Source organism: Aquila chrysaetos, chromosome 20 (assembly GCF_900496995.4).
Source record: "Aquila chrysaetos chrysaetos chromosome 20, bAquChr1.4, whole genome shotgun sequence".
In the NCBI taxonomy this organism is placed as follows: domain Eukaryota; kingdom Metazoa; phylum Chordata; class Aves; order Accipitriformes; family Accipitridae; genus Aquila; species Aquila chrysaetos.
In genome coordinates this window covers 10,538,342-10,555,955 of record NC_044023.1, presented here as the reverse complement: position 1 = coordinate 10,555,955, position 17,614 = coordinate 10,538,342, and the positions used below count along the sequence as shown (strand labels likewise).

At 35.0% G+C, this 17,614-nt stretch overlaps 1 protein-coding gene and 1 long non-coding RNA gene across 2 annotated transcripts in view; one reads left to right on the top strand and one right to left on the bottom strand.

Moving 5' to 3' along the window:
* The window catches only part of APPL1 (adaptor protein, phosphotyrosine interacting with PH domain and leucine zipper 1), a 32,388-nt gene that overhangs the window by 11,534 nt on the left and 3,240 nt on the right, over positions 1 to 17,614 (bottom strand). The window contains exons 2-15 of the mRNA XM_030043840.1: positions 15,866 to 15,964; positions 14,710 to 14,769; positions 12,696 to 12,767; positions 11,780 to 11,867; positions 10,134 to 10,175; positions 9,244 to 9,302; positions 8,607 to 8,753; positions 7,038 to 7,120; positions 6,775 to 6,933; positions 5,228 to 5,416; positions 4,686 to 4,728; positions 2,894 to 2,950; positions 1,020 to 1,111; positions 184 to 366 (exon numbers count right to left, since the gene is read on the bottom strand). Coding sequence (XP_029899700.1) covers positions 184 to 366; positions 1,020 to 1,111; positions 2,894 to 2,950; positions 4,686 to 4,728; positions 5,228 to 5,416; positions 6,775 to 6,933; positions 7,038 to 7,120; positions 8,607 to 8,753; positions 9,244 to 9,302; positions 10,134 to 10,175; positions 11,780 to 11,867; positions 12,696 to 12,767; positions 14,710 to 14,769; positions 15,866 to 15,964 — 1,373 coding nt within the window. The remainder of the gene's footprint in view (positions 1 to 183; positions 367 to 1,019; positions 1,112 to 2,893; positions 2,951 to 4,685; positions 4,729 to 5,227; positions 5,417 to 6,774; positions 6,934 to 7,037; positions 7,121 to 8,606; positions 8,754 to 9,243; positions 9,303 to 10,133; positions 10,176 to 11,779; positions 11,868 to 12,695; positions 12,768 to 14,709; positions 14,770 to 15,865; positions 15,965 to 17,614) is intronic.
* Positions 363 to 2,599, top strand: LOC115353838. The gene is made up of 2 exons (XR_003927717.1): positions 363 to 791; positions 2,094 to 2,599. It is a non-coding gene; the product is annotated as an uncharacterized LOC115353838 (long non-coding RNA).

Below are 17,614 nucleotides of genomic sequence, written 5' to 3'. Positions count from 1 at the left end.
AAAAAATTGTTTTGCTTCGCTGGCCACTGCAAATTTTGTGACATGAGTCAGGGCAAAGGCAATGTGTGTTTTGGAGCTGCACCCTAAACATGGTTTTCTTGTTTGTTAGTTAGTTAGCTTGTTTGTTTTAAAATTAGTAACATTAACTTTAGGAATTTTTTTCCTTATCTCTACATTTCCTACCTGCCTGATTGCCCTGAAGATTTTGCTTGACCAGGCAGATCTTCACTAACTGGAGATATGATGTCAAATTGTATAGGAGTGTCAGGGGCAACAAGTGAATCCAAGGAAAGTGCCGATAAAGCTGCTGATTCAGATCCCAATGACCCTGTGCTGCTAGTACGAGCTGCAGGAGGACGAGATTGCCTAAAACAAAACAAAAAACCAAAATGAAGATATCTTAGTTTCAGGTTGGTTGATAATAAATTAAACCGTATGGGAGACCAATACAATATTCCAAAACTTGGATGTAAACCAAAATAAAAACTAAAAACCTGAAGATGTTCAGGGTATAGTCAACAAAAATGGAGTCTGCATTCCGAGTCAAATTTAAGTAAGTTAAAGTTACTACTTGCATTAATAATTGCATCAGACTGTACTATATTTCATATGTGATTATATGTTAATGTTCAAACAATCTGAGGTCTGCTTCCAGGAGTTGGACACATTAAAAAAAAATCTCATTATGCATTACTACAACAAACCAGACATATGATGGAACCAACAAAACTGTCTAGTCAGCTGGAAATCCAGATTACTTGTAACAGTGGATGCTAAACAATGCTAAAAAGGTGAGTCCAAGAAACTTCCCTCTAGCCTATCAAAGATTTCATTCTGAACATAGAAGGTTTCGTTGGGTTTTTTTTGTTTGTTTGTTTTGTTTTGTTTTTTTTTTGTTTTGTTTTGGTTTGTTTGTTGTTTTTGTTTGTTTGTTTGTTTTGGTTTTTTTTTCCTGGAACTTTATCCAGGGTTCTCTTTATAGACGTGCTCTTCAAATGACCTATAGTTCATTAACTTACATAGTTGGCCGCATACTCTCATGCCTCTGCTGAAAGGAAGGAGATGGAGTAACAGCCTCCAGAGCTGTCTGATTTACACGTGCAGCAATTTCCTGCAATAGAAAGATGGGAAAAAATAACTGAAAAGATTTTCCTCAAAATAAGCTTTAAGATTTTATTTTTATTTCTATGCAATTGACAGAAGTTGTAAGCTCAACCTTTTGTGAGAATCTTCCATTCCTAAATTTTCACCAACATAGTTGTTGTATTTTCTTCTAACTTGCAACACATTTCCTGCTGTTCACTTTCTAAATTTAAATGAATACACTTGTTTTATAATACTGCAAATGTTAATAAAATCCAGCATTAGAGAAAAGTCCCAATGACAAGTCTGACAAAATAAGTGGATGTAGCCAGGAAGAAAAAGAAAAATGTCATTTGAGAAATGCAGTCCTCAACTACTAACTAAAAAACATGAAGATTCAAAAGTCTGCACTTGAAATTTGGGAACACTTAAATTTTTCTGAAAAAACAAGACATGAACAACGATCAAGTAAGGACTATGTAACAGTGTTATTTCAGTAAATAATGGACCATTTGCCATTGAAGAATTCCATTTTAATCTTTCATTGAAATCACTAATTCTGAAGTATCAGTATTAATGCTGATGGCTTCACTTCGTGGAGTAAAGCCAATAGCAAAGTCCTTGAGGAAAGAGGATTTTTGGAGAGAGAAGGTGCAGGAGACAAACAAGAAGCAGCATTTAGTGTGAGCATATGACTCAGAAAATAAGAATGACTATAAAGCCATTGGCAAGTGAGGAGAAGGCACTAACATTGAGGTGTAAATGCACACACCTTCACTGATGTAAGGGAGCTGCACCTGTTTATGCCAGGACTAAACAGAACCTCAGCTGTATATTCATCAGAACATGTGCTTTAGGTAACTGAGCTCTGCACTAAAACTGTTTTGTTTCTCACCTGTATAGTTAACTTAAGACAGTCAACCAGGTACTTATATTATCTACAAAGTTGTATTTAGTTCCTAAACCAAAAACTGGCATGACACACTTTCCATTTCATCTTGATCTTCCAGCTCATTTGGCAAGAGCCTTGTGTTACGTAGGCGAATGATGGATTCCTGTATTATTCAACTAGCTGCCTGTTGACTGCTGCATCTACAGTTCTCATCTCTGGTATATGATAACTGGAAAGTTTCCTTTCGAATAACCTGCTTCAGACCTCAGCAGGGACACCAAGGAGTACAATTTCACTTTCAACACACTTTATATAGAGATAAATGCTCTGTTATAAACCAACAGATTTTGTTGGGCCAATTCTCCTAATTTAGCAAGTAAAAATCACTATGTAAGTTTGTATCAATACGAATTTACTATATAAATATAAATGTAAACCATATAAATGACATTAACTTACCCAAATTCTCTATAAGAAACAAATAAACAATTTATAACTGTTCAAAAGGCAAATAACTCTTTCATGAAGTGAAAATGTTTTTCCTACAAAATTGCTATGCTCATAAGATTCATATTCATAAGATTGTCAGTTCCCTCTAGTAGAAATTAAATGGATCCATCTCGAGTATTTGTCATATTAATTTGTAACAAAGTATCATATACAAAATACAAATACAGGATCTTGAAGATGTCAAAAAGTTATAGCAAATATAAAAGTCATGTATCTTTAATGCTTTCTATATAAGCATTTAGATGAAGGAGAGAATGAACTGTATGCTTCCATACCATGAAAAGCTTATAGTTAGAGATGTAGGAAGTACTCAGCTTAACACTGTGCTATCCAATTAGATATCTTTTTAATCTTGTGCATATCTACATCTTAACATATTACTGATACTATAAATTTTAGTAAAGTTACCTCAGGGTTTTCACTTAAATATATTTGTTTAGATATGTTGTTTATGGTGCATATCCACTGAAAAAGAGAGAGAGGAAAAGAAAGAAAGAAAAAAAATTTAGTTTTTCACAGTTTTTTAACGAACTTGATTAAATACCCGAGTTGGCTAGTTTCAGCACTTTTTCTACTTCCTTTGTAACTTCAGAGAGCCAAACCAGTATTCTGCGCACCCAGCTTGTCACTAAGTTCACTACTATCTGCATACTGCACCTTACAATATCAGATTTTACTTGAAAAAATTGTTTTAGTCACACTAAAGATCAAAACTAAAGCAAGCTTAAATCATGACTCTAAGGAATTAAAAAAAAAAAAAAAAAAAAAAAAATCAGGATTCTCCATACCCCATTATTCTGTGACTGCAGAAGACATTGTTTCCTCAAGACATTATGAAGATTCCATCTGTCTTTTGTGGAATTTGCCCATTTCTTGCATCTGTAAGCTAGAATCTACTTTCTCCCTGTGCTATGGAAAACCATCTGCTCTTGCTCCTTAGTTTTCTCCTTCAGAGAGAAATTGAAAAGCAAGTGGATTATACGCATTCTACGTGTGCTGCTCCACTGAACCCCAGCTTGTTTTTAGGGTTGTCAGAGGAATTTGAATGCAGGCTGAAAGTACCCCATTTTCTGTATTTCCTTATCCAGCTGCTTGCTCAAATGTATCTTAAATCAACAGTGCTTTTAAAACATTTTCTTTCCCATCCTGCCCCTTACTGAAGAGTCTATATTGAATAACAATACAGACAGACATACCTTTTTAATTAACAAATACTTTATGTCACTTACTGCATTTGTTCCTTTGTTTCTGGACAAATCTGTATTCATAGACTATGAATGTAATGAATCTATCAGTTTGGCCCTTCTGTGCAAGCCTTTGGAAAGCAGTAAAAAGGTGTCCAAATAAAACATAATTTGTAATAACTAGAACCTTCTTTGTTAGACACGTACAAGCCTATAACATTAGGCTATTATTTGCAAAAAGTCTAGAGAAACTTCTTATTTTCACCTCTAGAGATAGCTAAAAAAAGTAGGGAAAAGATATCCCTGCTGGTTGGGTGGGGATTTTTTTCCATTTCCTTTCCCCATCAATATTTACTACAACATATAAGGTTGCCGACCTAGTATTTGAATACTGACATTTCTCAGCTGGTATTCATCCACTGCAAGTAAATCTGCATCACCAGACTTAGCAACTCTTTGGAAATAATGATCACTAGCAGCTTTGAAAGCAGTCCAAAACCAAACTATTTCACATTTCCTGATTCAACTTGTTCATGAAATAGAAACATGTTTCCCATCATGCATCAGGGGCAGAAAAACAGTTTTTCCTCATTTCTCAACTGCCTGTATCATTATCTGTGTCCTAACTTAAGACTTCCTTTATTTTCCATTCCCGACAAGCAGGTAGGAAGAAAGATGGTTAGGAAAGCATGAACAGGAAGGAGAAGTGGCATTTGTCACGATTCCATTACTGCCAGCTATTTTGCTGTGGGCTTTTTTTTTTTATTTTTCCCTTTCTTTCTTCCATAATACTGAAAAGGTCTTGGTGGCAATCATAACTACATTTTTTTCTCTAGGATTTAAACACAGTAATATTTTGTCAGACTTCCTGAAACCTGTCATTATGGACAGAATGAGTTAAAAGTTCACTGCTTCCCACCTAGAGAACATAAAACGAGCATTCCAACTATTGTTATGAACATATTACTTCTGTGCAACAGATTACTGGACTCCATGAGAACCTCCTATAAGCTTACCTCTTCATAATCTTTTTTACTCTCTGCCTGTAAGATTGAAGACCTGAAAGAGGAGAATGGAAAAGACAATTTTGTCTATTTAAAATGCCTCACAAATACATTCAGACAGGAAACTCCATTGTCATGTTTGTACACTGCACAACAAATTAAGAAAGGCTGAAGATTCTGTGTACATGCCAAGTGCAGTCAACATTTAATTGGGGTGGGGAAAAAAAAATAAAAATCTATGTTTTCATTTCAATTTAAAACAGAAAAGGAAAAAAAATTCTAATTGTGCCCATGTAATACTTAAGCACTCACAAAATGCCATAATACACAATTGTAAACTGATTATGGTAATTTTATTCTGAAATACCACTCATCTGCATTATAGAGCTTATAAACAAAACCCCAGACATTACAAAGTTAAAAAGACACCCCAGATTTTGCTTCTAAATACCCCCCAAATCCATCAAGCCATAATCTGGCCAAAGTAGACCATCCTTCTCTTAATTAGTGAGTCCAGTATTACTTACAGGTAATAGTAACGTAAGAATACTTACTTTTTGCCATCAAAAGATGTTATCTGAAAACAGTACCGTCTGTCTTCACAGTCCACAGCCATTACAGAACAATTGTCTATATCCATGACAAGTCCCCCAGCTACATCACCTCTTGCCTGGCTCATCAGATTTCCACCTTGAGTGAAGTAGAACTGTCTCTCCCAACTAGAAGATACCAGCCCTGTCTTACTAAAAGATAAAAAGAGGTTCTTGGTTAGTAGATTAGGAATTCAGCTGAGCTGAAAATCACTTGGAACAAACCATCTAGGCAGTTAAGAAAACCTTTTTCCCATTTAATGTTTTAGGTTAGCTTTACAGCTAAATTAGTCTCTTTCTATCTGTTGTTTTTTTCATGCTAAACCTATTGCTGGGCAAAGACTACATAAAATAATAATTTCTCTATTAAATTATGTGAAACAATTTAGAATAAAAAGGCGTAAGTACTTCAGTTTTGATGATCAGCTTTTACGGTATTGCTTTACACAATATGCATATTCAAATTATATGCATTATCAATATAATTGATAATACCTCTGAACTCCGCACTTACATTGTTAAGACTAAGTTTTGAAGAGCTGTGTGTTAAGAAGTAGCTTATTCATGTAAGATACCTCAATTCTCCAAGTATTTTGTATCATTTAACAAGACTTCCAAAATTTTGCTTACAGCATGTTCCTTTTTTGTCTGTTTGTTTGGGGTTTTTCTGTTTGTTTGGGTTTTTTTTGCTTTGGTTTGGTTTGGGGTTTTTTTAGTTTTCCCCAGAATAACAGAAGAGGAACAATCTGAAACTAAAAATCAATAACACTTGCAGTTCAGCCTCCCTTTTTCTTCAGATACTTTCTTCAATATTAAGTGCTGCAATTGTGTTCTACTACAGAAATTCATGCCTCATTCAGTGAGTATTTTACTCTAACTGTTGTTGTAAAAGTAATCTACATTTTTTTAAAAATTGCTTGGACCTTATTATATAAATTACCAAAAAAATCTGAGTGTTAACGACTTATTTTAGTTAACTATAAAAATCAGTGGCTAGACTTTAGTAAATAGAGTAACAGCTCCCTCAGGGGGACAAAAGACTACCTCATGAAACTGAGGCAGCCATTCAAAGTGTATTTCAGTTAAGAGAGAATGTTTTGCTTGTGTATCTCAAGGTCATCATATTTTTTTAGCACCTTGAATCCCAAAGCTTTAACAGATACTTATAGAACAATCCCGATAGCTGCAATCTTGTTGTTTTCCAATTAAAATCCAGTGAAATTACACTCTGATAAACGTTTTCTTTTTGATGTGAAAATCCAGGCAAAGTTAGACTAAAATCACGATAACTATGCCTTGCACCTGAATGACACAATTTCAGTGTAACAGTGAAATTAATACTAATTAAGTGAAGGAGTCCAAAGAAAGAAACAGAATAGCTCCTACGTGACTTACTCAACTAAGTATGTAAAATCAGCATAGCTAACTTCAAAAAAATATTACATACTTTTTTAGCTTTCCTTTCCCAAAATTAAATATTCTGGAATTTTTAAGTAACAAGTTAGTCTTACTTTCTTGCATTGAGATAGCCAGCCTTCCGTGTTAGATTTCTATGAACAGGAAATTTCGTAGGATCAGGATCAGGCAAATACAGTGGATCACTAGCTACTTCCAAGTCCTCTATAGTTTGTTGCATGTTTTCTACTTCACACTCCATTTCCCTGCGAACACTAAGGTAAATAATGTGTTATTAACAAAGATAATTTATTAATAAGTAGAAACAGGAAAAATAATTGTCTTGATAACAGTTTAAAATTCAACAAAACCAACTTACTTCTGTACACTTGTGCCAATATTGGTCAAAAATTCTTCCAATTGCTCAGTAAGATTTTCTGAACCCATTTTAAAAAAACTTATCTTTAAAAAAAGAGGAGGAAAAGGGAGAATTTAGTCATTAATAAAACTACATAAACAATTAACAGATGAAACCACAGGAGGTTAAAGTTTCTCAGAGAAATCTGTTTTCATTCCTCATTCTCACTGAAACCTCTCAATAAAAGGAGCAGAATACAGAGTTTTGTTTGCAAGTGAAGGTTGATGCTGACACTGCAGTGGGATTTCATTGTGTCAAGAGGATGTACACAGAGTCACCTGGAGCAAATACAGAAATATGCAGAAACTGCCCTGGAAAAGGAACAAGCTTTGATCTTTTAGTGGTCCCAAGGTGTCTCTATACTTTTTCAAGCCCACCAGCCTGCTAACTGTTGTGTTACGGGTGGGGTTATTTGCGGGGCACAGGAGAGGGGAAACCTGTGAGGACTTGTCCGGGACCATCCTCTAACTGTGGACACTGCCAAGGGGAACTGACAGTATGTATCTTAAAAACAGTGTACTCCATATTGGTCCAGAAAAACTGCCACATCTAAATTGAGTTTAGCCATATGAAATCTCAGAACGAGAAGCCACAGGACATGGCCCTGCCCTTCCCATTCTTAGATTCAGCAAAAACCGGCACCTAAAGGACAGGTTGCACTATCTACTTTGTTACAGAAAAGGTCCACAGCTTAGTTCTTAAATACAAGCTGCAAAGTTTCAAAAAGAAGCAAGAGTTCTTCTTGGACTTGAAAAAGCTTTCAAACAGTATGTAGAAGTTAATTTCTACTCGGGACACTGGGGCAGTGCCACATGCTGGAAAGTTTGACTTTTTTTCTTTAAAAAAAAAAAAAACATACCGATGACATACTTGTGAAAATACAAATTAAGACTCTCCAAAGAACTTTTTCATAATTGTATTTTCTATTGCACCAATCCTCAAATAAACCAGTCATGAACTCATTTATATTAAACAAAACCAAGCCAGAATGATTTTTAGCATTCCAGTTCTTCCATACCCTTGATTTAAAACAGTAGAGACTATCTCATCTCAGAATAGCTGCCACAGGAAAGAGTTTAACTGTCTCCACATTACTTTCTAAGAAGGTACACCTCCATGTGGACTTGCATGCATGAATGTTTTAATATGCTATTCCTATTAGTGATTGAGTGGAAAAAAGTACCTAGCAATGAAAATTTAGGCAATGCAGTAAATTTAGCCATCTGGGGTTTTGGGTAGGATTAGACCTTTGTATTTGTCACCCAGACTTTCCTAAAGGATTCTCCGATGGGAGTGAAGGCATGTCATGCTGAGATTCATATATTGAGTGGGAAATGACTAGTGCTAGCTAATGACAGTGTTCATGGCAGCAGCTATGACAGCTACAGGGATGAGAATGGGGTATGTCTTTTTCTCCATTTGCTTCCTTGGATTGCAAAAGAGGTCTTGCAATGGATTTCAGTGCATCAACCTTCATTAAGTACTTTTACATCTTCTTTCAGACCTACAGCTTTCAGAATCTGAAATTACCTGAGCTTGCATGTATCCTAGCAAGGGTTCTAGCATAGCAATTTTCTTTTTGTACTGAAGAGTATTTAACGCACAGAAATAATGCATCATAGTCTGATGCTGTTTTTTCCTTGAAGTATATACATCTTCTGTAACTTCAGCCTTGATCTAAAGAGACACAGACAGGGGGAGGGAGAAAAAGGAATGGTTGAGACTTGGTATTCATCACATGCCTTCTGGACAGCTTTATAGCCAGCATGGAAAAAACAACACAGGAAATGTTCTACCCTCTATCATCAGCAATTGCATATTTTACCCTACAATTCTGCTTCTCTAACTTATACATGAGAGATACATGAAAAACAAATACAGCATTCTTTTATCCCTGGAAAGGGTGGTTATTTCTTTAAAAAAATAAATTGAATATAGTATTACAATCTTAATCCTAGAGCATTTTCAGTGTTACAAACACAGGCGTGTATTGGGGAAATCTGCTTTTCTGCTCTGAAACAAACCGTCTAGACTGCTAAAACATAAACTATCGAACTTCAGCTGGAATCTGCCATACATTGTCTTCCATCATACATATATGTATTAGATGAAAATTATTTCTTATCTCCTCTAAACATCTTTATATTAAGTATTTTATTTTACAAACCTTTTCATTTTCCCTTCTTTTTGACAACCGACTGTATCTGGTAATGGCAGCATCATGGTCTAAGCAATGAAGAGAGAATTTATGATCATTTTGATAAATTAATGACTTATGAAACAGCAGAAAACCTTTTATATCACTGTGTGTTGCACAGCCAGCTGAATGCAAAGTTCTGTCATATTAAAACCTCCAAGAATTGTTCTTGCTTGTTTATAATTACTTCACTGCCACAAATACTTGGGCTGTAGAAAAATACTAACCAGATGCAAATATGGCCAAATTGTTACAAATTTCCCTAAACATCTAATATTCTTCAGAGACAGAAGCTTTCTATAAATAGAGACAACTTTCCATTATGAAAACCTGTATCTAATGTTTTTTGCCTCTAAACCAATGAAGCAATTTACATTGAGAGAAGCAGAATCCTTACTTAATCCTTACTTAAAGAATATGTTTCTACAAGGATATAGTAGAGTTAGCTAAAAAAAGTAACTTCCAACAATAGGGAAGAGAACTATCAAACTAAATTTAGGGAGGTAAAATTTATTAATCCAGTCCTGACTTTAAGAAGTGAGCTAGCACCTTACTGCTTTAGTAATTTTGGTAGCATAATCCTAAGTTATTTAATAATTATATATACATTTTAAGTATTGTAAAAAAGACTAATATGTAAAAAAGACTAATACTGTCAATTTGCCTTAACACTTCAGTACACAAAGCAGGGATTTACAAGTGAACCAAGGAAAGCTGGGTGCCTAAGTATCACTGAAAAGAATTACACCTTAGTTAGTCACTTTAAGCCTTACAAATATCTTCACTAGTTTTCTGAGTAAATAATCTACAATAATAGTGTCATCTTGTAATATCTATAACATTAAGTATTTTACACTTACCATTGCTTGCAATTTGGAAAACTTCTTTTAGAGTTAATATCTCTACAAAACAACATATCACAATTTAAGTAAGTTGTTATTAACAGAACATTTATATATTAAGGTTTCTCATGCAATGTTTCACTATTGAACACTTGTAGCTCACACTTTGTACCATACTGAGTTACCAGTACAGGCACTATGTGGCCAGGAAAGTCTGCTCCTACGTAAGGCCTGTGTGTCACTTATGTGGCTGTCCAGCTTACCAAAAAAAGATACTGTACTCTACTAAATTAAGGAGGAACTTCTTTTCAAAAGACTTTGAAAGACATCGTCAATACAAATGTGTCACCTATAGTTCTGGTCTGAGCTGTGGTCTGAGTTGGGGAAGTGGAAGCACAGGAGACAGGGAAGTATCACTGGATCAAAGGAAAGCCCCAAACACATTATGATTCCTCCTACCTAAAATTAGTCATGTTCTAGATGGTTACTTAGTCTCGCTGTGTCAAGGAACAGAACACAGTACAATACTTAGCACTTGTTCTGATCTTGACTGTGCTTTTGTGTCATATTACAACATAAACAAACAGAGAGTGGTGTTCAGCTTTATGGTAAAGCAAAGACAAAAAAGCATGGAAAAGCTTTACAGAAAGTGTCTATGAAGTCGATAAAGAAGTATGGTGTCATTAAATACTACATCAGCTGGTGGTTAAAAACTTCCAGTGGGAAAATTCAATTTGCGATTATTGCCTCACGGATGCTTTTTCAGTAAATATTAACAGATTTTTCCATGTTCTGAGGAGTAATATTAGCCTTGAGATACTCATGTTCCCTTGCTCAAAAAGCATAATCTATTTAATCCGTAATTTTGTAACAAACTATGGCCAAAGAAGTATTTCCCAAGATTTGTAAAGGGCTACAAGACTTATGGAAGAGTTATAATTTTTATTTCAATTTAGACTTAAAACGTTCATGTGTTACGTATAGCCACTCTAGGATGTTCACATTAGGTATTTAAGTTATTTTGGTTTTAACTCATTATTTATAGTTTAAGCCCATTTGCCACACCACTCTATTCACTTTGGCATCTCGAGTAAAATCTATCACAATCAGATACATTATATATTATTTTAGACCAGGCAAAGTAAGATACAACTGTTAAAAAATAAGAAGTTGGAAGCGTCTTATGCCTGCATATAAGAAGCCACCTGTATTACCAGCAGGGTTAAAGAACCACCTTACTAAATCTTAATAATATAATAAGTACTACAACTTCAGCACTTTACCTTTTGAGTTTAGTCCAGCCATTATATTGATGTCATGGTATTATACTATATATAAATATTTCCTGAGCATGCAAATTATCTGCAAATTATTCTTTCCTAATGTTTACAGTAACTGCAAAATTTTAATCTTGAATAGAAGATAAGTGCTTCCATAATGTAATATTTCTGTTGAAACAGTAATAGTGTTAAGTTCTTCAACCGTAACGATCTCATGAATAGAAATAACTTACTTTTTTTTTTTTAAATTGGGAGATGCATACTTTTGAGAGCTGAAAAATACGTGGCGTATTCTTTTTAGTGAAACAAGAGCTATGGAGATCAAATGCTACGTTTTTGTTATTGCTGCTGTTGATAAAACCAGTATTTGTTCAAGCACTCTACCTTTTAGATCCCTTTCTTTAAACTGGGTAATAGGAAACATCATTGCATCCGCAAGTTGAGTTGAAAGTACTGCGTGGCAAGAGCTGAGCTATAAAAGACAAGAGAAAGAAAGAAATTTTAGGAAAACAGTGCTGAGACTAAATCAAATCAAATTAAGATAGGCTGACATCAATTTCACTCAAAGATGACATGTACAACTCAAACACAATTTTGCATTCATTTTTTGCAGCTATTCTTTTCTAGGTTCCTGATCTTACCACTAGCTTTTTATAGAAGACCTTTAGAGTTTAGCATTTGTCCCTACTTTTCCAACTCTATTCCAACTTACTGGATCATGTCAGAAGTGGCCTCATACATTCTGATGACTAGTCAGTTTATTTCTTGGTTTCCCTCCAGCTACATCACAGCCCATCTTTGACAGGTTACAGAGGTAGAACAACTGTGTTCCTCCTCCCAAAATGCTGTTTAAGTAGTGTTAAGTGTGAGGGATCACAGAAAAAATCCCGATTCAGATCTTAAGTGTGCTAAGCTGTCTTTCATAAGAGTCAGTCTCTGTCTCTAATACAGACAGCAGGAGGTTCATTTGTCAGTCAGGTATCTAAAATCAGACAATATAAATACCTTCATAAAATTATAGTTTCTAGCTGCCATTCTGTAATGTTTTTTGTCTGTATCTCCAGTACGTTAAACTACATTTTTTCTCAACAGTGTATCCTCATTTTGCTGAATTGATTCTTTACCTTCAGGTTATATAACTTCAAATATATGCTGCAATATACAATTAAGTGTTACCTTATTGACAAATGAAAGCCGTTTCTGTACCTCCTATCTTAAAAAAAGGCTGGAATGATTAAGCAAGTTAAAGTCTACACATGACATCATTAGCAAAGTAAGTGAAACAAATACAAGTACTTGCCTCATCTATCACTTTTGCAAATTGTTGTAGAGTGGAAGTCATAACTTCATCATCTCCCCCTAGTGGGAAACGCTAAAGGAAAATAAAACAAGGCATGTTGTTTGCAGTGTTTTCTGCCATTCATAAAACTGTATTAATCATGTCTATGAATGTATTAAGTATTCCATTATTTTAAAATATTATACAGTTAAGATACACTGAAGCACTTCTTTATTGTCCTGTGAAGAAGGAATATTTGGGGGTGGGGAGAAGTAATAAACAATTCTCATTTTTTTTAAAAATCTATTTTTAAAATAGATTAATTAATCTAATTAATGATCTTATAAATTAATTAATATGTTGTATTTTACAAAATCAGGAAAGACCCAGACTTGACATCCATGAAGATTTTTATCCAGCTTTGCAAATTATTTTAAAATTATTAAAAATTAAGCAATATTTGGTGTTCATCTTAAGCTTCTAGATCTTAGATTATGTGAAATTTTTAAACCATCCAGAAGAGTTTACTTCTATAATGCCCCGATGGAGGCAAAACTATGACCAAAATGGTCACAACTGAGAAAGAAATAATTCAGTTAAAACATTATTTGTGTATTTTTAAGCTAATCTCCTGACTGGGAAAAATGCAGTCCAAAGGAGACAAATCAGAAAAATAAGTTAAAAGGTCCAACGCTAATTCAATTCTTCGTTTAATTTACAGCAGCTATACATAAAACACTTGGAAATATTAAAAAAACCCAACTTTTTTATTAAAAATTTTGAGCACCTCCTTCCAGCTTGTTAGGTTCCCCCTCCTTCTTATCAATGAATCTAACAAACTGTACTTGAAATAAGGATATTTAGTGTATATTTTGATATCCATAACTGCTAGTGAATAAGAATATCTTGCCCTAATTGGTTCTTCTAAGCTGAAACTAGTTCTTTTCATTTTGATTTTGCAAATACTGTATTTTTGCTAGAAAACGGCAGAAACAGTGCAATTTATTAAATAGCTGTGTCATTAAAGTCACTTTGGAATTGTATCAACAATGTTAAAGCAATTCAAATGACTGCAGCTACTTCTAAACAAAAAAAAAGCAGAAATAATTTAATTCCTGCTATAATTCAGAGTGTGCACACACATCTTAGGCAGCATTTCCAGTCTGTCATTAGGAATATAAGACTTCCTTCCCCCCCCCCCCCCCCCCCCCCCCCCAAAAAAAAGACACTCTACATCTTTCTGTTTCTCCATCTCTTCCTAATGGGACTACTGTAGGTATGAATACTCACTATTCTTTTGGATCAGGACCATTGTGTTTTTGATCCTATCTGCATTACACCTATTTGTTAGTAACAATTAGCAAAGGAAAAACAAAGTGTCATCTCACCCCTCTAGAAAGACTCACAAAATCAAAATTAATTTGTAACTAGTACGTTTTCCAGTTCACCTCATTAGGTGGAGAATGAGGATAGGGAATGCCAGCCTCCCTAAAAGAAGCAACTTTTTGTTTTTAACGTGCATCTGAGAAAGGGGGTCCCAGTAGCATAGCTCCAAATAGGAAACCCTTCATAGTACAGGCTACGAGTGGAGAAAGTTATGGATTCCACAATCTGTGCTTTCAGAGATGGAATTATTCTCATGCTAAGAGTAAATGATGGTTGTTAAATGGAGACTGCTATGCAATCTCTTCTCTTTGTGACTAGTAAAAGTAAAGCACTTAACAGGAAACAGGTTTATAAAACAAAACCAAAACACCACCACCCCCCTAACCAACCCCCAAAACGCTGATCCAAAAGTAAAATACTTCAGAACTTACTAATATTCATAACAGTTAAGAGGAACTTCATTCTGTTTTAGTTGGAAGAACTACGATGAAGACAGTAGATTCTTTTGGCAAAGATTTGAGCCACCAAGTACAGAAATTATTTTATCTGGACCAAACCTAAATATATTCTACACTGTGCTCTGGCAGGTAAAAGACTACAAAAATACATAGTCCTGACCACACAATGACAACAATGATTTACACAGTACCTGTTTCTCATATTCCTTCAGAAGCTTTGAAGTCAGATGAGTTGCTGCACTTAATTCATTCTGATTTAAAACAAACAAACAAAAAAACGAAAACCAAGCTTGTTACTTTTGGATTTAAATTAATATTAAAAAAAAGACATATTTGAGGAGGAAACTATTACAAACATGGAACTTAAAATCTGACTACAGATTTTCAGAAAACCTAAGTTAAGCATCCTGCCCTTCCATCTCTCTAACATTACTGAGACTTAGAGGTAATCGGTATTTACAAATACCAAGTTCACAGCCTGTACTATGTGCATCGATTTCTGTATTTTTTGTGTTATGCAGTGTATATCTGCATTTAATTATTTCAAATTAGCTGCCCTACTTGCTGAGTATTAGGAATTTGTTATCTGTAAAGGAAAGAAAAGACTACAATGAATCTCAGTACTACCGCATTACAAACTGCCCTGTACTTGTACACAGACAGGACCTAATTAGCAAATTCATGGTATCGAACAACTTCATCTTTCATGATGTAGTTGAAGCAGAAGGCACAGAAATTAAAAGCTAAGTAGAAAGGCAGTAAAATAAAACACAGCAGCAAACCTACAATAAACACAGTAGTCATTAAAGTAAAAACAACAGTAAAATAAAAATATGAAAAGCAAGAGTAACAAATCAGTAAAAAAGTCAAACAGTTCAGGTATAAATAAATTAAAAATACAGCCATAAACTCAGCTGTTCAGAAAAAACACACAAAATAGATTCTGTCTTTGGCATAAAAGTGCAGTTTCTTATAGATGATGAGTGAAACATGAATATATTGTGGGTAAAAAATAATCTCCCACTTGGTACATACTATTATATATACTAAAATCATGATGGGAAACATTTTCAAAGCATGTGGGAAATAAAATAGAACTACTAGAAGACCAGAAAATCTTTTTACTTGTCATAAGAAATTCTGTTGCAAAAGAAATCACAAGTATTTAGTCTTTAGCATTCCCTAACATACAGGAAAACAATAATTTAATGATTTTATTTCACTTCCACATTTAAAGAATGTGGAATTTAAAAAAAAAAAAAGGTTATAATAATTTCAAAAAAAGCAAGAGACATGAAGTGTGGTTCAAAAGCTTTGTAATGCATTCAAGAATTTCATTAACACTACCTGTGCATCATATATTCTGTGCATGGCTTGAAATAACTGATTGATGTAATTGGAAATTGCAGCAGCATCTTCTTCAAATACTCCCAGCAAAGACCGTGTCTGCAAAAATGAAACAGCCAAAACACTAACATGTCAAGTTAGAAAAGTAGTATTTAAATGTAACAGAAATTTCAAACTTAAATAGCATTGTTTCAGGTTTCACTAGTGCAAAGTTTATAGACCCTCCAACACTGTTTACAGGAATGATACCTGTTGCAAGCCAGAGAATCTTGAAGATACCCAAGCTCAGCCTCACTCCTACTGTCAGCTTCTCTCCAGGTTAATACAAGTACATTTTCAGAAAAGAAAGGACCAAGGGAGATAGATAAGTGTATAAAAAAGTTGGAACTGTGGGCAGCTACTGGACCCACTATAGTACATCCCTAAGGAAAAGGGTAAAGATAACTGGTATTAAATAGCATGCCAGGTATACACATTTCTTCTGCACTGAGATCAAAACAAAGGCTGTGGCTTTCTGATACTATCCACCCTGCACAAAGACAGTTGCTGGCTGTGCTTGGACCTATAATTCACCTGGGCAACAAGAGTCAATTCCGTGATCAACAGGCTGAGGAACTAAAAGCCAAACCAAAACAGTACAACCTACATCTTGTTGTTCTTAAGATACATGTTTCTCCCCCTCACCACTCCATGGTGAAAGGGAGTGAAAAGATCTGTCCTTTTGTCCTCACCCCAGCTTGTCAGCCAGTCTGTTCCTTAGTTGGTGTCGCCCACAAGCTTGATAACTATGCAACCTATTGCACTGCCTGCATCACTGATGAAGGTGCTTAGCAGTATTCACCTCAAAATCAACCTCTTTATCACTGTCCACCTATTAGACTTCATTTTTTCTACCCAGGTCACAGTCCTCCCGCAACACTGTACTTCTCTGTTTTGGCCAGGTGAATGTTACCAGAGACCGTGTCAGAATCCCTGGTTAAGTCAAGGTAAATGACATCCACTGCTCTTCCCTATGATGAAATGACTGACTCTGGATGAGAAGGCAATCAGGTTGCCCAGGCATAATTTGCTCTTAAGCTTAAATGAGATTCTGACTCAGTGTTCTTGCATCCTTTTTGCACTTGGAAGCAATGTTACTCCTCACCATGAGGACATCGAATAGCTTCCTTCCACCAAGACAAAAAACCCAAAAGGGGGAAGAGCAGCGAATGTACCTATAACTCTGCACAGGCTGTATTTGCTTTTCTTAATCTAAAATATTGGTTGGGATGCTTGGATGTAGAAACTGGAGTATCGCTTGCAAAACCCACAAAATAAACCCTTTAAATCCAGTAATGTTTTAGCAAGAGGACTGTGCTTTAAGTTTACACTAAAATTTATGTCCAGACAGAAAATGGAAAGAATTGTAAGTACATAACTGGGTTTTCCTCCCAAAATTATGACTTTTAAACACTTGAAATTGGATGTTCTCTTTCTTGGTCTTTCCTAGGCTAAGTAACTGTTATTTCCTCAAAAAGGGAAGGAACTTAATGGGACCTGGGAAAAGAATGGAAGACTGACACAACAAGTCTGGACATCAGGAAAACCTCTCTCATGAGATCAGCGAAAAGCACTGGATCATACTCCATATGAATTGTGTGGGTTTTATTATTAGGGGTTCTTGCTGTGTCAAAGACTTGTCTTGAAATGACTTAGACTTTAGCCCATCTGCCCTTGAAGCATGGAGGTCTTTTTCAGCTACTTTTCTGA